The 23,685-nt window shown below is 36.6% G+C and overlaps 1 protein-coding gene across 2 annotated transcripts in view; it reads right to left on the bottom strand.

The window, feature by feature from the left end:
• Positions 1-551: 551 nt before the first annotated feature.
• LOC137291712 (microtubule-associated protein RP/EB family member 1-like) overlaps positions 552-23,685 on the bottom strand; it is a 31,790-nt gene continuing 8,656 nt past the window's right edge. Inside the window, exons 2-8 of one of the 2 annotated variants that reach the window (XM_067823169.1) lie at positions 22,245-22,381; positions 19,760-19,798; positions 15,063-15,169; positions 9,965-10,181; positions 8,761-8,870; positions 6,091-6,240; positions 552-3,071 (exon numbers count right to left, since the gene is read on the bottom strand). In XM_067823169.1, coding sequence (XP_067679270.1) covers positions 3,003-3,071; positions 6,091-6,240; positions 8,761-8,870; positions 9,965-10,181; positions 15,063-15,169; positions 19,760-19,798; positions 22,245-22,365 — 813 coding nt within the window. In that variant the 5' untranslated portion in view covers positions 22,366-22,381 and the 3' untranslated portion in view covers positions 552-3,002. Of the gene's footprint in view, positions 3,072-6,090; positions 6,241-8,760; positions 8,871-9,964; positions 10,182-13,957; positions 14,065-15,062; positions 15,170-19,759; positions 19,799-22,244; positions 22,382-23,685 lie in introns of both variants that reach the window. The other variant, XM_067823170.1, reaches the window with a different exon arrangement.

Here is a 23,685-nt window from a genome sequence, read left to right as displayed (position 1 = left end):
GCAGAAGACATTTACAAATTTAAGGCAAAATGAGTGAGTGAGTGAGTTAGTTAGTTTAGCTTTACGCCACACTCAGCAATATTCCAGCTATATGGCGGTGGTCTGTAAATAATTGAGTCTGGACCACACAATCCAGTAATCAACAGTATGAGCATTGATCTGCGCAAAAAGGAACAGATGATATGTGTCAACCAAGTCAGTGAGTCTGACCACCCAATCACCTTAGTCAGTCGACTTTAATGGCAGAGCATGGGTTGCTGGAGGCCTATTATACCCGGATCTTCACGGGTGGAGCAATTCAGAAGAACCTCCTATCACCAACAGTTGATAGTGATTCATGAACACATGCTTACCATACAGTCAGAATTGTACCAATCAACATGTACCAATCAACATTGCTTGATGCAGATAGTTTATAGACTGAAGTGCATGGCTTACAGAGCACTGTGACAGGATAACTATTCATAGAAGCTTTCAATCTTTCAATGAGATGCAGAATAAATACAACATAGAGACGTTTTCGCCATATCGTCATTCATAACAAACACAAATTTCATTGAATCAAATTTAATGAATATTACAGTTTCAAATTTTACTACAAGCACTGAAATGTTCAGAATATATAACAGTGAATAGGAAAATAAATATACAAAGTTCAGTAACCAGGCATAATTATCTGCAATATGGAGAACTACAAACAGGCAGCAAAACAGGAGGAGAGCATAGAAGAAAGAAAGAGTCAGAATTAGTCACAAGTGTAGCAGCTTGTCTCATGCAGGTTGAGACCACTTAAACATCAATGGTAAAGATACCCACACAAATCACATACATTAAAATATACAGCTCATTCTCCCAGCATTGATGGAGTAAAATTCAACAGGACGGGCTGCTGTAGCAACTAAAATAACAGTTTACAAGAGAAATTTCATATAAGTAGGTTACAAAAGTTGGGAGATCTCCCGCCCCCTCCATACCATTCAACTGCCAAGTACAAACATATCTCTAAATGCAGTATTTACTTCCAGTATCATGCAGGTTAGGCCATTCCCTGTCTAAATTTTTACACACTGTATATAAAGCACAGATACATTCCATTAGACAAGTGAAATACACACAAATATGGGTAACCGATAGTGATATAATCATTATCTGATGTCACACAAGTGTGTGTGTGTGTGTATGTGCATGTGCAAAGGTGTGTTACAGAGGATCTGGACAATGGCAAGACTGCAACCAAATGAACACACCAGCACTCAACTTTCACCAGACACCTATAAGATTAGTTACATTCTGTATTGACAGGTTACAAGTTACACTTCTTTGGCCAATAAAGACCACCACATACCTCAAACATGATCAATATGACATTCCTTATGGTACTGGTATGCACAGAGGTTCCCTCTTGCAGTCTGTGTGATGAAAGATTGTCATCCTGCTGGCCCTGATAATGTTTGCCTTTATCACTCATAACTGGAAAATCAAGGAGTATCACTTTACAGAATCCATGATTTTTTTTCTTACAAAATCCAGTTTTGATGCGACAAATATCTAAATATCATGTAACCTGAGAAAACATCCACACATTTTGTATTTTGTTGTAGTTGGGTATTTTTTAGCAGGGCTCAAGAGTTGAGAAGAAACAGTACAGAAAAGTATCATCCACACAGTAAAACAATCTATTGTGAAGTATTATACCTGAAAGAGGTTAGACCACACTATGAGCAAGAGTTGGTACACAAAAAAATTTATACACCTTTGGTAGAATGCAACATTAGTTTGTCAGCAATAAAGCAGCCAACTACTGCTGAGAGGAACTGACTTCACAACAAGGACTGGATACAGTTGAAAACTCTGCCTGGTGGGTACACACTGCATAGTCTTTCACACTGAAGATGAGGTACAAAACACACCAGTTGAGGCTGGTACCTTGTGTGACACGAAATAGAGCACAAGCACCCATTTGAAGAAACACTGGTGACTGTCTCAGGCAGCTGCTACAAGTATCTACAACTGACTAGCCTTTAGTTCCCTACAGAGGTGCTTACTGTGACTGAAGTTCCAGATCACGCACAGTGCAAGCAAGGTATCCCTCGCCTTCAGAGATAGTATAGATGAAGTTGTGATGAACCACTAGACGAGTCCAATATATAACAGGATTACATTAAAACATGCCTGTATTCAGGAAATGTTAGCTCAGTACTAGTATAAGGGGTTTATTAATCGACTGAAAATTACCTAACTCATGAATCTAGTTGCACCTTAAAAGCAATACAGAAATAGACCCTAAATCTTTTTGAACAACTGTTGAAAGAAATATCAATGACAGATGGACATCTGCATGAAAGAATCCACCATATGAACATCCAAGAAAGGTTGGTCGATTTTCATTAACAAGTGCAAGATGTAACAATAACATGTGGGACTAAGTGAACACTGGAGTCAGAAAGAAAGAATTGTGTTACAGAAGGACAATCTAACCAGTCTAGTCTTAATGGCAGAGAGCTCTTCACCAGAACATGCAAACCAGGTGAACCTATTTACATGCAAACTATGACAATCAGTGTCCCACACAGGAGTACTCCACATGGCCTGTAGGCAAGTTAGCACCCCTACATCTACTAACAAGTACTGAGATCACAGTTCTTCTCTTCCATATCTTCTGTCAGCAGAAAGTATCCAGTAACACATTTGTAAAACTTGAGTACAGGTTAGTGTCCAACACAAAAACAGTATTAATCTGTCCATAGATACAGTTTGCAGGATGAAGGCAAAGATTGGCATCAGGCCATTCAGCGTCCAGGCCACCACAAGTTGTCTAGATGACATAGCAGCATCAGCACTGAGCACTACTTAAAGCAGGTCACAGCAGCCCAGTAATCTGCCGGTAGCAAGTTTGTTCGTTTGTCAGTCTGTCAATGTAATAGTTCAATGGATTGGCGACTGGGAGGAAATAGTTTGTGTGTCACAGACATGTGGGTGTGTGCATGTATCATCATATTGCTTCAGTATTCTTCATCTTCAGGGTCAACCAGGCCATCGTCCTGACCCTCATCTGGGGGTGCAAAGCCATCCTGTAACATAGATTAAGTCATTTTCAATTTCGAGAGAGAGAGAGAGAGAGAGAGATAGAGAGTGAGAGAGAGTGAGAGAGTGTCTGTGTGTGAAAGAAAGAGAGAGATAGACCTGCAAAATGCAAAACATGGCCTCCAATTTCAGTATCAGTAGTAATTTAGAGGGACTTGGTTGGTTTTTATACAACTTTTAGCAATATTTTAGCCATATCCCAGCAGGGACACCAGAAATGGGCTTCACACATTGTACCCACATGGGAAATCAAACCTGGGCCAGATATATAGATTTACAATATATTTAACTTTCATTTCATTATTAAATTCAGTAAGATTCACATTTGTTGTTTATCTAAGGATTCTTAAGGGATCCAATAACCAGTGTTGTACACAGGGATGCGTTAAAAAATTTCAGATCTTCAAAACAATTTGTTCCAAGATAAACATTTTCTTGCTAGCTTGCCAAGTGCAACAGAGTGAACAATACAACATGAAGCATTATATGCAAGAACTTCAAATATACTGAAGATTTGAAGGTCAATGTCCCCCTATATGCAACCTTTTTTGTGGCTATTTAGTCATACTTTCAGGGAATATATCCTGGTTTCTCATCTTGTACCACTGTGTGTTCTATAGAAATGTTATGTTGAAACCTTTAACATTGACAGATTAATGTGAAATTTTCACTGTATGAGCTACACAATTTATCTTTGTAAAATTCAAGGCTTATTTTACATTAACACCAATCATCAATTTTTGAAACAATTTCCAGGTATTGTTACAGTTAAGGCCTCTTAAGGATGAAGTATCTAGGTTAAGGACCTATTCGAGTCTTATGAACCTTGTCTAAAATAAGTGACTGTAGAGCAACACAGCAGCCTTTCAAGCTGGTTCTATCAGCCTGTAAAATTATATTGAAAGTAACAAGTGTAAGGTCCACCTCAGTGTTCATATACACCTCTGACAGATCTATGGTGTTACTATACTGAACGGCAGTTAACATACGTACAGCAATAAAGTAATGTGTATGTTTGCATGCAAGAGCAGTTTTGTACTTGTTTTCTGAAGGAATTAATGTCTTAACAAATTGAAAGTCATGAAGCTGAGACCCTGGAATATCTTACTACTGTAACGTAAACTTGACTAGATTACCTGAGTAATCTTACAAAACAGTCTTTTAAACATAGTAACACACTTGTAATTTAGGTTCATCTTGCATCCTTTTTCTTTCCTATTGCCCACAGTAGAAACAGTAGTAAAAACTTTTCATTCTAATTTGGGCTTTTGTGGGGTTTTTTAACAGTAGAAGGTCTATATGTAAACCAAAATAAAACATCCATCCAGCTACAATTCCCTTCCATATGGTGAGTCATATATACAACTGACATGCAACATACAGCTTCAAGTGGTTATAATGGCATATAATACGATTCTTTTTAAAATACAATTCCATTTTAATGATCATGAAAGCAAGGGCTTATGAGGAATAAAAGCCATACATGATTTATGATTGCAAAATATGCAAAGAATAACATCAGGGTTTGTACAGAATTTCACGACCAAAATTTAAGGATTTTCAAGGCCTTTTCAAGACTAATTTTTGGCAAAATTTAGGCCAATAAGACAAACAATTGAATAAGTAAACCTGATTAAAATAATAACAAACAACTTCTGAGCACTGTTGTAGTCTTTTTGACTAAAAAGTGTCCCAATGAATAGCCAAACACATCCCTTTAGAAAGGAAGTTAATAAATACTATGAGGCACAATGTTCATGATTAACCTATACCCCAACACCTTGGTTCTTGGCTATCATTTTGATGTGACTTATACCTGTGGCCTACAGTGTTTGGGCACTAGTGATGTCCTCGTTGGAAAAACGGCCTATGGTGTTGAAGGGTTAATGGGCACAATCTTCACTTCAAGATTCAAGCTCTTTCAACACCAGGAAACCAGAAGCATATACTGCCATGACACAGAGTTCCCATAGACTCATAGATGAAGCCTATATTTATCGTGGAAAATAACAGCTCATAAATCATAATTACTACTACATATCATACACCATTTGAAAGGTCTAATCCTACTGTCTATGAATATGAAAGTTACTTTTTATCATATTATTCAAATACATGTAATACGACTACATCTTAAATAAGTAAATTTTTAATGAAAATGCAGACTCACACATTTATGTGTCCAGAAAAACCACAACAGCAGATAAAACTGCTCAAGGCAATCATTTCCATTTGTAACATGTCATGATATCCCCTTCCTTTAGCTTTTAAATTTTCATTTTCATGCGATCAGAAAATAATTATGAAAGATTTCTGAAATAATATGTATGGTTATATGTATGTCTTTCCCGTTAACAGTGGCATTCCGCTCGGTAATGTGATAAAACAGTGTAAAATACCTCTGTTTTTGAAGCTTCACATGAATAACATGAGAGGCGATTCCTTTGATGACGGGTATCGTTCGAAAGCTCTGAACATCAGTAATATCACTGTACCCTTGCCAAGATTATTTTCTGAGTTGTCAGAAGCACTTTTATTGGATAAAGATTGGTTTCTAATAATTCTTTTTCACCAAAGTCTGCTATAATGATTGTGATAGGTCAAAATCAGATGCATGACCTAGGGAAGCCGATCAGATAACAGCAATGGATACTGTCCTTGTAAACGGAAACTTGTAGCTTAAGACGAAAGTTTTTGGGTAAAATCATGTTATTCTGAACGTGGTATACAATAAATCATCACCTACAGGTATACTAGAGAACTTAGAGAAGGTATCATGCTAGGCTGACATGTGTTGAATAGGTTACCTTTAAATTAAAGGCTTTCCCTAGGCTTTTAATTCTTTTTCCAGGCAAACATAGATTTTTCACATACCCACTTGACTACAGTAATGCCCTCATATAGGGCACAACCTTTGCACAACAGCATAATTCTAAACTTTGAGATATAACATTTTTAACATTTAACGTCAAGTACTCGTTAATTGACTGAAGAAATGTTTCTCACCTCTGTTGCATACAAGATCTCAGAAATTGATTTAATAACTGGATCATCATCGATATGGTCTTGGCAGATTATCTCAATGTCACGCAACTTGGCAAAATAGAAGTCTCTCTCCTTCTCTAGTCCTTCCACAGTGAGGCGGAGTTCCGAAATCTGAAGTGAACATGTAAGCAAAAAAATGGTGACACAGGACAAATTGGAATAAGTGAGCAATGTTTTATGTCACTTTCAGCAATATTCCAGCAAACATCTCAGCAGGGGTCACTAGAAATGGGCTACATACACTGAACCAGGACAAGTTGGAAGTGAGATGGATGAACACTATTCGAGCATAATGTGGTAGGAAATGTGGTAGGAAATGTCAAGTTTCACTGATGACTTTTACTACTGTATTTAAAGCCATGGTAACTAGTAATGGGGCAAAAATCCAAGGATGAACTGGACTTTCATCCAACAAGATCATATCCTGACATACAAAGGATGCAACTCAATGCAGGGAGTAGAGGTTTCTTTAGGTCACTACTGACTAGAGCGGTCAGTTAAAATTGTCACCATGCAGGACTGTGAAAAAGATTAAAAGATGGAAAATTATCAATTTCAAAGGTAAAAACCTGCATACAAGATGGGTTAAGTACATCTGTATGCTATAAGTGGCACTTTAGACACATACTGTAAAAACCAATTACTCAATCTCATTTGAAGCAAGTTTTTACTGCAACAGAGTACCTATCCGCATGAACAAGTCACAGCTTCAACAAAAGGATACCTCACAGAAATTTCCTGGACATTTGAGTACATTTGCAGGGATCCTTCACCTAGCATTCTAAAATGACAAGGCTTCATTTCTTGACCTTTTCCTTTTCATACAATTTCTTAATTTCAACTTAAATTCACCCAAATCCGCACCTACTTTACACAGATGCCAGAGTATTCAAGTGCTGGTTTAATAAGAGTCAACTGTTAAAATCACAGCCAAATTGTTTAACCAAATACTGTACTTTAGGGCACTACTGACCTGGCCAAGATAATGCACAGGAGCTTGTGCTACAGTGTAATGCAAACAATATGCACATCTGGTGTGGATAGTGGTTGTTACATAATAACTGCATACAATGACTATTGATGTTTTCCCCTATTACAGTGAGAATGTCAATGCATTTACACCTGTTAATTATTTCACTACCTGTTTATAACAAATGTTCCATGTATATCTGGATTTGCCTATAATCTCTTAAGAAACATTTGATTAAATACTTTTCACATTTCAATTTCAAAATCATATGTGACTTGACTAGCATTATCACACAAACAAGCACATTTGTAACTGCATCTATGATCAGATCGTCACCATTGATGCCCTCTTATTAACATTAAGGGACAGAGACTAAATACATGTCATAAATGCTACACTATGGATAAGTCTTATTTTTCGTTGTTTCCACACATGAAAGAGGATCGCCTCTGGAAGCCTCAGGAGTGATTGCTCAGGCTATTCCAAATAGACATAGTAAAAAACTATCCACCAGTGGCAATCAGCTGTACCTAAGTGCTATATGCCTTCTATTATAAAAGCCACAACTAAGATAACATGACATTGAAATATAAAATCATCACATCAAAATTCTTTGATGTCATATATCACTGAGAAGTTGTTAAAATGAATAACTTACAAATCTGGGAGAAAATGTACACAACTAATTTTTCCAGCAAAGCTTACAAGAAACTACTCACATCAACCTCATGCCTTACATAAAACTAAACTCAATCACCCTTTCACCTGCAGCAACATGTTTTTGTTAACATTATAATGTGCGAGTAAGTGAGTGAGTTTAGTTTTACGCCTCACTCAGCAATATTGCAGCTACATGATGGAAGCCTGTAAATAATCAAGTCTGGACAAGACAATCCAGTGATCAACATGCATGAGCATTGATCTGCCAAAATGAGAACCAATGACCTGTGTCAACCAAGTCAGGGAGCCTGACCACCAGATCCCATTCGTCAGTCACCTCTTATGACAAGCATGGGTTGCTGCAGGCCTATTCCACCCAGGAGATGGGTCAATTTACATCATAAATGAACACACTAAAATGTATGATCATAAACCAACTAAAGAAGCTACATGTTTGCATACAAGATGAAGACATATGACAAGTATACTTAATTATGATTTATTTAGAATTAATGTCAGAAATGATGCATTTTGTCAGTGTGGCCATAATTGTGAAAATGCTTTTCCTTATTTTCTTGAATGTCCACTAGATATATAATTCAAAGAAAGCAAATGTTAACTTCCTTAGAAAATATTGTGAATTATTGAACGTGTATTGATATTAATCTCATTTTAAATGGCAATGCAGGTCTCTCGCTTAGTGAAAATAAGAATTTTTTTAAATCGGTACATACCTACATCCAAAACACTAAACGATTAAATAACTGGCTGTGCATATCTTAACCCTTTGTTTGCCTCTTCTTGAACTTTGTTGTAATATACTATTGTAACTATGTGGAGAGGGGTTACGTCAAATTTCTTAACTGAATAAAACATGTTTCCATCAATCAATCAACTAAAGAGTGATAATGCTACCCTGATAATGTTAATTAACTTCATGATCATGCCATACCACCATGCCATACCACAATGACAATAGCAATGACATCTTGTGGACATACATTTGCCTCCAAATCAGCAATCTTGTTATCTTTGTTGTCTCTGCTGTTAGCATGATTGTTTGCAGATGTCTTGGCTGGTGGTGGAGCCACCCTCTTTGTTGTTTCCGTCACTGTAAGATGAATTCAAGAAATCAGCACATTTGTATCAGCCATTTAGTCAGTGTTCACCACATTCCAGTCAGATACCATAATGCATCAACTATCATAGTTCTTTATTTACTACAGTCACACACTGATCTGAACCCAAGGCCCCAAAACAGTACATGACAATTCATCACGATCCAGATCAACATACCTTCATCATCATCTGACAATTGAGTGAGTGAGTGAGTTTAGTTTTACGCCGCACTCAGCAATATTCCAGCAATGTGGCGGCGGTCTGTAAATAATCGAGTCTGGACCAGACAATCCAGTGATCAGCAACATGAGCATCGATTCGCGCATTTGGGAACCGATGACATGTGTCAACCAAGTCAGCGAGTCTGACCACCCGATCCTGTTAGTCGCCTCTTACGACAAGCATAGTCGCCTTTTATGGCAATCATCTGACAAGACTGGCATGGAGGTTGGAAAAAAATACACCATTTTGTGAAATAGGGCTGCAACAATTCGGTTTCATTCATAAAAAATCAAATCTGACAACCATTATCCATATTTTGATATCATATTTGAATACCTATTTAAATTATTTCCATGTAGCCAGAATGTAACACTGACTCTAACTTGAGCAGTTTTGAGCGCTGGAATAAGGCAAAACATGACTAGTTGATGCTTGGCTAATTATCCAATGAGAACTGTTGTTAGTAGACATATTGACTCTGACAGTTTGATGAAATCTTATGTTTTCACTTGCATAAAGAACTGAATGAAAAATAATCAAATCGTGGGTTCAATATCGAAATTTAAATTGAATCAAATCAAGATCTGAGTGAATCGTTGGAGCCCTAGAGTAAAACAACAAACAAAATTAACATTTTCATTCCTTTTCCGATATGTGACATAATGAAACAGTTGGGGAAAATATTTTGTATACTGTGATATTGTTAATAAGTGAGATGGATGGACAGAGAATGAGTATACAGGATAAGTTAAGTTGAGCTAAGAAGAAGAGCGTGTCACATAATGAACTGATACTAGTAAGGGACGCTTACATTTTATCCTCTCGCTTTAAAGATCTTAAGTAACTGAAGTCTTCACTACTCACTTGGCTTGGCTGTCTTGACCGTTGGGGACTGTTTTGTTACCCGAGGTTTGTTTAAGGCACTGCTCTTCGTTCCACCTCCAAGAGGTTCACCACCTCGAGCTGAGACAGGATCGTAGTCACGCAAGTCAAAATTCGCATCAAAAAACTTTTTGAACCATTGAACAAATTCAAAATTATCCTGGAATTTTCCTTTCACTAGGCGATCAACTGGAACAATCTGAGAAAGAACAGAACACAAAAAGATCAAATATCGACAATAGTTAAACAAAAATCCTGATACTTTGTGGTATCAGGCCTGACATTGAAAAACAGAATATAAAACGTAGATGGCTCGATCAACAGCAGCTCTTAAGACTCTGTTCAAATAATGGCTATGTATACAGTATCCTTATCTATCCATAATCAGCGCAACAAGACACATTACAAGAGTCCCTAAATACATTACTTTGTGAAAAAAACAATCTGACAAACAGGACACTGTCCTGTTGGTATCATGTGATATCAACTTCAAATTGAAAAGATTTGTTTCGCATTAAGCTAATTCAGACATGCCTGAAACAATGCAGGTAACACGTACAATATGTATAATTCACAATCTGCACTGAAGATGATATACAGGAAGCAGAAGAGCTGACAACAAATACATGTGTGGCATTATGAAGAGATGAGTAGAATGAAGCACAGCTGACAAATGAGATATTGTTTAGAGACCATAAAAAGAATAACAAATGCATAGAAACAAGGCAAGACATATCGTGTTTATTTCCCAGAAACACTATAGTTAAAATCATTTCAGTGGCTAACGTATTTGATCCACATATCCAGACTGTCAAACCTCCAGACACATTATTAGGATTTTACTGCTCTTCATTCACTGTCAGTGATTGTAAACTATTGAAATCAGATCTCAACACAATGCAATTTTCAAGGAAATACAACATCTCTCTAATATTCTTTCTATTTATGTATCAAGATTTCAAATGATGAGTGAGTGAGTGAGTTAATATTTAACGTCACATCGGCAATATCTCAGCCATATCGTGACGAGTTCAACAGATGAACCGTAAATGTAAACATTTTTTACTGCTACTGGAGTTCACAAGTGGTCCTGTTACATAATAGTTTGATCTGAGTTTTCTCAACTGGCAAACATCACAGTCATTTTTTCTGCTTAAGTTATATCTTATGTCTCACATGGTAAGCAAACGGTTCCATGTCATTTTTTGCACAACTCACACCTCACCCATTAAAGATATCTTCATTGATTTATGACTGTGTAACTGTGTAATTTTTATAGCTCTATGATAAAAATATATCTTTATATTTCACACAAGCTTAAAATATTTGATTGATACTTAAAATATTGAGATTCAGAGTTCAGACTACCCTCCTCAGTACCATGCATCAGCTGGGTTAGCAAAATCCACCACAGGAACTTAGCTGGTATACAGTCTATTTGAGTCAATTGCACTCTAACTCGAAAACAAATAATTGTAAATGACTCAAAATAACACACAATGAAGTTTACTGCCGATGTTAAAGCTTTAACTTACATGGCCTACAATTTCTTGAAGTTTGAAACTCATTGGGGCAGACCATTTTATGCACTTGATAAATTTCTTTAACATATATCTTCTGATGTTGAGGTTCCAGAGCAGCAATTGAAAACATTATTAAAACAATGACGAACTCCATCTTCAAACACAAGTGCCCAGGAGGGAGTGTATCAAAATCCAAGAAAATTGAAAAACTTGGTTCGTTTCCAAAACTTGTCCAGAACACAATCCAAAGTTTATATAGCAAGAATGGACACATATAATTACAGATATAGCAAAAAGAAATGGAAACTGAACATACCCTCTAAATATCTAAGCACCAACCATGGAAATTGCTTTATAAGTTTCGATTTCGGTATACCAAAGTTAGCAGGGAAGTGAGATGCGTTCTTTGTGAAAGATCAGATGTTGTGCAAATGGGTGCAAAAACAACTGGTACTGGCATTGCCATCAAAGCGCCTAATTGTCATGGACAATGCTCCATATCTTAGTGTCAAGTATCCTGATAGTCCTTAACATAAAAAATTCGAGGAAGTCAGTTTATAGAAAATCATAATGTACCATTTAAACATAACATAACAAAACCAAAACTTTATGACATCAACAAAAGTGAATCTGTGGAAAATAGTGACCAGTATCTGAAATCACAAGGTCACAATGTCTCACAGCTGCCTCCTTATCATTGTAATTTGAACCCGATTCAACTGATCAGGGGTATCATTAAATCTGACATTGCCCAAAATATGACAGATGTTCAAAATCTAGTCCACGAATCCATGGCTAAAATTTCGCAAGACACATGGAAAAAATTAGTTGAGAAAGCAGAAAATGCTGTGAAGCATCAGTACTGGCTTCAAAGCAGTTTACAACAGGCGACTGACTATCAGTCCTGTTATCATACAAGTGGAGTCTGATGACTGCCAGTAGCGACTCCATGTCCAATTCAGAGGCACAGTGTGATGAATTTGGATACCATCCCCTACCGATGAAATCAACAACACATGTGCCTCTTGCCTACCTGGTTGTTACCTGTGGTGTTGCTACACCCATGTCACAATTCTTGCAGTATTGAAATGAAAACAATGATGGTTTGTTAAACAACTTTCATATTTTGTTGACAAAAATTGTAACAAAATTCTCCAGAGTTGGTGTAGTTTTCCTTTTTTCTTTGGTGTTAGTTTGTGTCATTTACGATTATTTGTTTTCGAGTTAGAGTGCAATTAGCCGGGGAGATTTTGACTCTGGTGGACTGTACAGTGCACCAAGCATGTAGTCAACTTCTCACTTCAGGAGAAAATTCAAGCATGGGGTCTGTTTTCCTTGACCCAAACAGAAATATGCACTAGTCCCAATTCATTTCAGCTTTCTGCCCAAATTGAAGAAATTCAGATTCAACCTTTCCTTTTTCATCCTTTTTCCACAGGACTGAAATTACAGAAGTATCCTCATATCTGCTCTACCTAAGTATCCTACAAAGTTCATGCTCTCCAAGAAACTTTCAAATGTGGAATCGAAATTCCATATCAAAATCGCCTAGCAATGTTTGTATTTTCATGCATATTACCTAATTCCAGATAAACCAAATGGCTAATTTAGGGAACTCAAAATCTGTAAGAACAACTTTACACTATGTATAGCAGGTTTTATTTGTATCAGATATCAGGCTGTTTGTTCACATCATTTGATATCTGATGATTTGATAATTACATTTTGTAATTCAGGTGTAATTATGTAGAACTAAAGACTTTTGGCAATGATAAGGTGAATCAGCTAACAGCTGCTTGATTGCTCTCAGAAACTGTCTTGTCTTGGTGAACTTTCACCCTGGCACTTTGTCATCATGTGAACTGACTTGATAATGCCATTATTTTGTACTGAATGAAAATATGTGTTTTACAAATAAAATCTAGTGGACTTTTCAATGTAAGCACAGATACTGTCTCAATGATGAACAGTGCAAAGGAAGGTCCTCATATGTAAACGTCCTTGTCAGATGATGGTGAGCCACAGACATAAAACAAATTCATAAAATGGTGCATGTTGATTTGAATGTTGGCAACTGCTTACACCCTTGACTCAATGACATTACCCAAAATAAGATGCAAAGGCTCTAAGAAGAATATAACAAACTGAGCAAACATTGGAACCTTTCTCAAATCAGAAAGGTTAAAGAAATTCCTCCAAGACACCAATAATGAATGACTCTCCACTATGATCCACAATAATGATCTACACTGACACAAATGTTCAATATGAAAACGTGCACTGAATAACTTGTGATTTATGTCACAAAAGATGGGTCATAGGCCAAGGTGGGAAAGTGCAAAAAATGTGAAAACATGCACAAACAACTGACTCTTGGTATTGTTCTACAAGACACTGACACAAGCAGTCTAATGATGACAAAACAGACAGCAAGCTTACCAGCTTTACTTACCTTGTCTACATGCATCTTTGTGAAAGACTGTTGCAAACACTTGAAATTGTTTATGTATTCATGTTCTAATTTTGTATTGAATTTTATCCTTTTCATCTGAATAGACCCTGCAAGAGGAAAGACAGTTCCTCCTTAAGCAAAATATCAAACACAAAATTGCTGTCACAAACACCATGCCCTAAAACTGTTGTCCACAGCTGAAAACAGCAGATGTGCATGTATAAGTATCGTCAGTAGACAAGGAAGTGCCTAGGGACCAGGGAACTGACAACAAACATGTACACCTGGAGTCAGCAGCTATAGCCTTCCATGATTCATGTGGCTAGGTTTTTCAAACATGATGATCGAAGAGGCAATTGCATGGATTATCATACCAGTTGATCAGAAATATTATCTGTCTCCATATAGATCATGCACAGGCATTCATCTCCACAGACTAATTGATACATTAGTATGGACAGTCATAGCCATATGAAACTGGAGGAGAGTTTGAGATCATGTAGTTTGTGATAGCATCAACATCATACACACTATATCTGCATCAAAGATTAGTACTGTAGTTAGTTCCCGCATGCATCAGTGGAGTGGGTAGGAGGAGCTATTGGGACCAGGACCTACTTGCACAAAGTGATCTTTCAGCTCAGTTTGCAAGTCTATGTTTAAGTAAGGGAGCATTAATCAATATATTAGAGATATTTAAAGATTGCTTTGTGCAAGCAGGCCCAATAACACTTAGGGAGAGACGATAATATGCACAGACATTGAAAACATCACAACAGATTTTATAGGGATACCATTGTAATAATTTTGAAAAATTACTTTCAAAAGCAATTAACCCTGCCAAATTTTCTAGCAACATGTTGCCATTCAGTAAGGTGAGTGCTATGCATGTCTTGTCCCTGCCGGCAGTTATCGGTTTATCCCAGCGTTAGAGGGACCTAAGCATTCAGTGGGTCATGCTGTAAGCTGCAAATAAAACAACAGTTAAGGCACACTGCAAAAATGTGCCAGTCATGGTCAAATGTGACCGTTGTGCAAGGAGTCTACTGCGACAACATGAGTTGCCTCCCCTGACCACCAAGTCAGAGGTCGTGTTATAAGTCACCTTGTCCACACCATTCTTCTTAAAACTTCCCTGCAGCAGCTTGAAATTCTGAATGGCTTCATGTTCTAATTTGGTGTTGTATTTGACTTTCTTCAAGAGAATAGTGCCTGCAATAGGGAATTCAGTCACAAACAATATAACAAGCAGGGCAGGAGAACACACAACATCACCTGTACACAGGGTCTGACACTATCACATTATATCATATTATTATATTAAGAATACCATTATAGCACACACACCCTTCCATTGAATAAACAAAGCAATACATGTCAATGACATACAATACTAGTTTAGGATACATTTCCTAGAACTGACATTCTCCCTCATCAAGTACACTGGACAAAATAATTTATGGATATTGGCACTTTTATGATTGATATTTCATCAGATTGTCAATTAATAAATAGATCATTATTCATAATGTCAAAATGTACATACATCCCCAACTATTTTTGTCCAGTATATATTGTCTTGCTGATGAGGCTTTCATCTATTACAAGGTTACAGTATCATCTTAAAGGTCACAAGCAACAAAAAAAAGCAAACATAAATAAAACACATCTATCACTTATTCATGACATATAATATACATTGCTGCTTTTAAAAAAACAAATAAACAAAATTATAAGCATACAATCGCGATTCAAAAGTGCAATATTTTGTACTTGGGCATACTTCCCCGAAACGAAGCCCTTGGGAGACCGAACCCAGTCGTAGTGGGTGGATCTGCACTCAAGTGTAACAAAGGCTTCCGATTGGCTGTATCATTTGCTGATAGTTCATTGTGTGTACAGAAAGATGATCTGTTTGCTGGGCATTTTATAAGTATGACGAGTCACAAGAAAGTAAGATTCTTTATGGATAACAATTTCTTTTTGTGTACTTGATGCATCGTTTCAGTATGGATTCATAAACTGTTGTCAAACAAAAAATCACATACACTAAAAGAAGTTGGTAAACATGAAGAATATATATAGAGATGTTAGGTTTTGAAAATACATGTTCTCTGAATTTGTGCTCGATCCAATCAAAAATCATCTCAGTAGAGATGGTAAACTACTGCGTGGCTGGAATCTGTCATTCGTCCAAGTACAAAGCAGGACTTGAAACTGACAAGAGTTTGCGCCAGTTTCCATCAGATCCATTCATCCGAAAAAAAATGAATGTAGTTTGTTTGCAACCCACATGCCATGTGTATCACACCTGCCTAATTACATAATGTGGCAGAGACAGGACTCGGGTGCACGAGTCATAAATCAATTTATTTTCTTTATGTCCAAGATTAGACTACTGCTCATGACCTCAGACTCCGGGCATGCATACTGTTTCAAGCTCTGTGAACCTATTCACTGTGCATGCATTATGGATGCAGCGCAGCACAGCTGTTGAAACCAGTTTTCCCCCCAGCTCTGGGGGAAATTTAGTGAAACGTTTGAACTCCGATTTCGCTGGCTTTTTTTTCATCACTTTTTTTCCATTTCATAGGTTGAATTGGCATTTTTTATGATTCGTTTCGGTAAGTGCATACCAAAAGGTAAGAATCTGCAAAGTTGTGTTTTACGTTGCATGTGACCTTTAAGGTTTTTATGACCTTGAGCACTGCCCCAACAGGTTCTCCACTTCTATTTAAAAGTTGATACTAAATAGCATATAAAACATCAATGTGATGCAAACCTGTAAAAGGATGCAGGTGTCAATGTGCATACACAAAATGCATGGAGCATATAGGGTGAGCAAAACAAATAACAGAGATGCATCTAAACTGGGACATACAGACAACCTTAAACAATTTGTTTCTCCTGTGTTGATCGACACGGTAATGTTCCAAGCATAACAAATCTTCTTTTGTTGATACAGTATGTGTATGCATACACATAATGATAAAAAATCATAAAATTCACAATTTATTTCAGGATAAATTTACATTTACATCTGCAGTATCTGTAAATGAAAAACAAACAAATAACAGATAAAACGATACATTCATATTTACATTTTGTGTGTTATTTCTAGTCAGTGATTAACATTTTATCAACTTACTTTTGTAATGGAAATAGATATTTGTTAAACAAAATATTGTGGATGTTTTTTTCGTACTTCATGGCTTCATGTATTGAGTCAAAATATGAAAAAACTGAGAGGTCAAAACTTTGACACATATCTATCAACATGATGCACTGTCGCAGGCCTAGATATTTCAAGGCAGCATGTTCAGGTACTACACATAATTATTTTCTTGGGAAACTCGTTTGTTGCTAAATATTTAAGGGTCAAGAGACAAATAAAGGGTTGGGAAAAACAGTTTAAATGTTTTTAAAACAATATAGAGACTAATCTCTGTTTAACATACTCCCTGGTGTTTTCGTCAAAGTCCTTGAAATTATGAATAATATATAAGCACTATGATGACAGAAAAAGAGAAGACTCTTATGAATGTAAACTTTGCTCAGTAATAAAATATTTTCCTTTAGTATGAATTCAAAAATATGATGTCTATTTAATTCTTGAAAGCATTCATTTATCACTAAATTCAATAATTTTGTTGAGTTATCACATAACATATACCACTGTTTCATTGCATGCAGTGGGCAAATAGTTAACTTCCTCCTTCTGCTATACCAACAAGATAACCCTGAGATAGTTTAGGTTTCAGTTGCAGCTTTATGAGGTAGTGAGTTACATTAATGAGCGAGATAGCAGCTCCCCTCCCTGCTCAGGCAGAGATTGGCAGGCCACTCTGAGTTCAGGCAGCCCCAATGGGATGTACTGTACTGCCATACTATAAAATGACCTGACCCACTAAGGGGCAGTTTAAGCATTATCAGAACTTCCTGCCATCCCACACAAAGTTATGCCACATACTTCCCCTTAGAACCGATGGAAGTCAAGGGAACATACTTCACTGATAAAGATGCCTTTGGTGTTGGTGCTGTTTATTCTTATTATTACTGTTTATAATGTTGAGTGTTGGTGAAAGTTTCTGTGTCAAGCACTGGCTTAAAGGACATGACAAAAATAAAATTCAAATTGATCATGATTAGAAATACATGGCTTTCATAGAAATAACAAAACATTTGAAAAGACATTTCAGAAGAAGGTGACAATTTTAAACGGAATTGTGAACGGGTACTGTCTACCCTATCCATCATGTTTGTTGCAGTGGTTCCACTGGTCTCACTCTAAACCACTGATGCCTTGACACCTCTATGGAAACAGACAAGCAGACACCTTTCTCATGATGTGTATGCTAGCATAATGTGATGTTATAAATGTTAGTCCGCTACACTCTACACAGGAAGTGCAGTCAGTGACTAATGGCTGTCCGACACAGACATCTGACCTGATTAGCCCTCACATTCAATTAGCATAACATGCTTCAGGAATTAATAAAATCACTAATAGGCCTTCGAATAACTTTTGTATGGTTTACATATCGGCTGACCATAAACAGTAAGAAGATTCAGAGAAAAAAAGAACATGATAAGGTTTTTGTAATCTTGTCAAGGTTAGAAGTTAAAAGAATTTTTCAAGGCTTTTAAAAGAATTTTTCAAGGGATTTTACATGACTGAACACATCTTTTTATCATTTAACTTAATCAATCAAAAAGACACAATAACATCATTATGACGAATAAAGAATCTTGCCAAAGTATCTCCTGATGTCAATTACATGAGTTGAAAAAGTTACAAATATCCAAGGCTTCTGTATACAGTGGTTCGGGCTGTGATTGACTACTCGGAGATCTGAGTATTTACCAGCAATATCAATCTTAATCCCTATTCATTTTTCCATTCTGACACGAGCATAATGACAAGGAGCCCTTTATCGATATTCTTAACAGCTGTTTTTATGGGATTATAAGCTTTACATACTGACAATAATTTCACAAAGACTGCAACATGCATTTCTTAATAGCCAATGCAATATACAACATACCTGAAGGAAACATAATGAATATGTATCTAAACTGATTGAACAGGGTAATATGTGTGTAAATCTGGGTCAATATGGGTAAAGAACATTAATAACATGCAGCTTACATTTCTATTAAGTCATATAGACAACACAAACACAATACTCACAATGACAAGTAGGTAATATATGTTATGCTATGTAATGCTGTATGCCTTTAGTAGTTGTAAATGTGTGAGTCTTGATGCATTTATACATGGAAGAGCAAGTGAAATAATCAATTAAACGATTTCCACAGCATTGATATTTGTAGAACATGTCGAAAGTCAACAATATATGACAATGTACAATAAACTGATATTGTTGTCAAAGCTTACTCCTTGCTTTTATATTTATGACAGTGTTTCGCAGCAGTAGGCGATATGCCCTTGGTTCCTGCTGTCTCGTGATTCAGCAATGTCTGGGCCTCTACATTCTTCACTGCATAGAGAAGTCTCAGCCAAACATTCATTTACAACCAACATTCACCTATCTGCCAAGCGAGTCTACACAACATTACCATATTCATAAAGATACTTCAGCCCTGAACTATCCTCCATTGTATATCAATCTGGACAGAATATATTCTGTTTTGTGAAAAGATTGAAGTGTTGGGGTTTTCTTTTAGCACACCTCATGTTTTCGCCCATGTTTATTGATATAAATTATATCCTGACAGTAAAGAGGATAAGGGGAAGCCTAGGGCTGTGACAGTGACTGTCATTGTGTGATGCTTACTCACCTGGAAACATCATGTCCATAAACTGGCAATATGAACTACCTGTAAGGAAAGAAAGATTCAGTTATGCATCTTTCCATTTGTATAAAACACTTGCACAGAGGTTTGCACTACCTATTCAAACCAAAACTGTCAACAGCAATTCAATACTTTAATAGGTGAAGTACTGTCAAGTTTGCACTGCACATAGGTCTTGGCCATGGTCATACACTCTGAAAAAAGCCAACTTTGAACTGATTCATTGAAAGTGTTTGCATGGTAATTGTAATCTGTGTCATGCATGTTCTGTCCTCAGGACTTGTATGACAACATATACCGCTGAATACTCACAAGTGTTCTGAGTATATGTTTAATGAATCATGATTTTTAGACACCGGAATCACAAAGGGGTTTCAGTTAAAAAATATATACTACTACGTTTGCCTCTCACAAAGTTTCTCCTTCTCTGCTTCAACTTGCATGAAATGGCATGTTGGGAGTGCTTTACAAATCAAAGACTTCATGTACAATTTTCAAGCATTGGGCATGATACTGATGTTACAGTATGTTTACAAAGACGTTATGACAAACTGGTGCATAGAGCAAAGTCACTTTGTGGTCCTATGTAGCCTCTGTCTCTGATAATGTTTGTAACACGCTGTTAATCTCTCAGTGGCCCACAGGTCATTAATCAGTATATCAAAATTTCCCTATCTACTTAAGGCTGTTCCAAGTGGCAATAAATAATTAAAGCCAAGAAACTATGTGGATTACATTATGACACCATCTTGTCAGTTTAAACCCTCAATTAACGATAGTAAAACACTGACTAGGCTCTAGGCCTTTGAGGGTGGATACATTTGGTCTATTAAATGGGAGTCACTGGGACATGTGAAACTGCAAAATTCAGTGTTGGGAATGTTATGATGGCAGTGACACCTCACAAGTGGAAAGTTTCAGATAGAGGCTTGGCATACATATGTCAGTGAAAATCTAAGTAATATATCTAGATCATATATAATTGACAAAATAAGTTAGGGACATTAGTATTTTTATGACTGATATTTTATCAGTGTGTCAGTGAGGAGACAGTCATTATTCATAATTTCAACATTTACATATATCCCTTACTATTTTTGTCCAGTATATTTACTACTGTTTTTCATGTTCCGATAAAATGTCAGCCTGAAAAAGAATCTCATATCATTACAACAAACTATAACATGTGGGGTGGGGTGGAGTGATTGAGTAGCACCCCAACCACTGGGTACTGCGATGTGACACCTAGCACAAGTGAATCTGATGTAACATGCCACAGCATACCAGGCTGACAATTATCATTTCTTTATAAATAAAAATAGATGTCAAAATGGGAATTTACTATCTGTACATTCAACATAAATACAAAAATTAGCAAATATCACAAACATTTTCAACTAGGAATAGTTATGATTATAATACTGATGCGTTACTATGCCTATTTGCACTGAGTTATCAATAGCATGTAATCTATGCATGTGACTAACACCATAGCCAGTATAAGAGGGTACAAAGAATTAGGTATCCTAAATGTTTTCTGTACATCATGGAGCACATAGCGAAGTAGGTTGCCAAGGACAACCCAAAAACCAAACACTGACACTGCCAGTGTTACCATGACATGGACAGAAACAGAAACAAACAGTTAGCAATAAGGGTGGGGCGGTCTTAAAAAGGAGTCATCAAAAGATCTGAGATTCAATAAAACACTCATCCTGTACAAATCAATACTGTGTGCAGTATTCATGACCTAAAAGTACTGAAACAAATTGACGTAAATGTTGCTTGTCAAATTCAAAACTGATAGTGAAACTCTAACACTATACTGGCACTTGTGGGTACTGTCTGATGGCAGTGATTTGGCTGGAGAGAAACATGATATCATTAAATCTTGCCATTATATCACTGTTCAAAACAACACTGATCTGCTGTTTCAAGTCTCCAATGTCAGTAAAATTAAATACATGCTTGTCCTGTGTTAAAGGCTTTTTTTTAAATGGAAAGATAACTTGCAAAGTTACTTTTAAATTCCTAAACTCTGAGGCATAAGCAAAATCAGCAAAGAAAGCACACCCATTGAAAACACACCAGCATTAACTTGTCTTCAGTTGCTGCCATTTGGAAAACATTTAACCGGCAAAATTCAGCTATATAAAATGAGTGAGTGAATGCTGTTTTAGCAACAGTTAGCACCACATAACACATATTCTACTTTAGAATGGCATGCTTATCTATAAGGCTCTTAATGGAGGTTGGCCAGGTTATGGTCAAAATTTGTGACTTGACTGAATGTATGAACGCAGACAGCAAGCAATGTAAGTCATAGCATGAATTGTCTTATCCAGACACAATTGTATAGAGGTTGCCACCATACAACAGACAGAATATTGCCTTATGTTGCAAAGACAACTCTTAAGTATATACATTAAAAAAAATAATCTTGGCAAAGAAAATACGACAATATACCAACCTGAACAAAGTTCCTCAATTTTTGTGTAGTTAGCTTGTAAGGTATCATTCACCCAACCAATGATGTCATGCCGACTCAAATTGTCAGCGGTTGCACTTGTGTTGTACACGTTTACTGCCATGTTGAAAGTTTTGTGTCTGCAAATGTTAAATTACGAAATAAAAATCATGGTACAGCCATTATTAAAAATATTCAGATATTATGTTACAATGATTACTGACACACCATATTACCATGATTATTGACACTTGATTTGACAATTCTGACTGCCATAGTAAACATGGATCAGAGCAAGTCAAGAAATTTAAAATTTCTGATGCTAACACAAATAGATGGCTTGGCATCACATAGTATTTCGTACACAAAAGCACAAAACCATAGCTTTGTTTACTAAAAATACTCCACGCTCAGACAATTCCATGCATATTTCTAACTTTCCCTGATCTTCTTTCCACATACTATACAACCGCGCATGCTAAATTTCTTATTCTCTAGTGAAATGTGAATATGTTATTGCCAGATTGTGAAATCAGATCATGAAACAACTAAGAGGGTCAGCAATTTTGTATAATTGTGTGTAACAACAATCAATATACAGCCTTTTTATGAAAGTTCACTTAAGAACTTAATCTACAAAATTACATGACAATTTCAACATCACTTTTGTCACTTACAATTAAAACTATTGTGGTAGTGACTGTTATATTTCAGCTTGGCTTTGAGGCATTTACACCTGTTTGTTTGACACTTGCTGTGTCCTGAGAAGCCACATCTCACACATGCATGTCCTTCATATATAAATGAAATGAGATTTCATGAAGAAACCTTGATACTAAACGGATTACTATGAAACAACTCGGAAGGAAATAATACAGCAGCATTTTATTTATTCATTAAGATTTCATAGAAGTTCATTATTACTCGTAATTGAAAGTAAATTAACACATCAGCACATTCTCAACAAATCGGATGTTTGAAATCACAACTTCATACACTATAGCAGTTCATTTACTTGTAATTGATAGTCAATTAACACATCACTTTCACAGAAAGCCGGCTTGTTTGAACCCACTTTGAATGAGGTCTTTCCTCTTCGACATAGTGTCAAACGCCTTGATAACCCATGAAGGGGCTTGATGACGGTAGTCCTGGTATCAACTGAAGTTGCAGACACTGCATCATTATTGTCTGTATCTTCTTGTTCATCAAGCTGTCGCACAACTTCACTGGAATACCATTTGTGGAAGCGCTGTTTGATTTCATCTTTGAAATTCTTGTTGAGAGCTAGGTCAAGTGGTTGCAGCTTGTCAGAACAGGCGGCTGGGACAAAGAGGAAACAAATGTTCCTCTCTCGTAGAAGATCACATAAACTGTCTGTATGATGAGCACTGTTGTAGACATCAAAGATGCACAAAGCCTTCTGGTCAGGACCTAATCCCAG

Source organism: Haliotis asinina, chromosome 7 (genome assembly GCF_037392515.1).
Source record: "Haliotis asinina isolate JCU_RB_2024 chromosome 7, JCU_Hal_asi_v2, whole genome shotgun sequence".
NCBI classification, from domain to species: domain Eukaryota; kingdom Metazoa; phylum Mollusca; class Gastropoda; order Lepetellida; family Haliotidae; genus Haliotis; species Haliotis asinina.
Note: the sequence above shows the minus strand (reverse complement) of the source record. Positions and strands in the feature narration are given on the sequence as shown.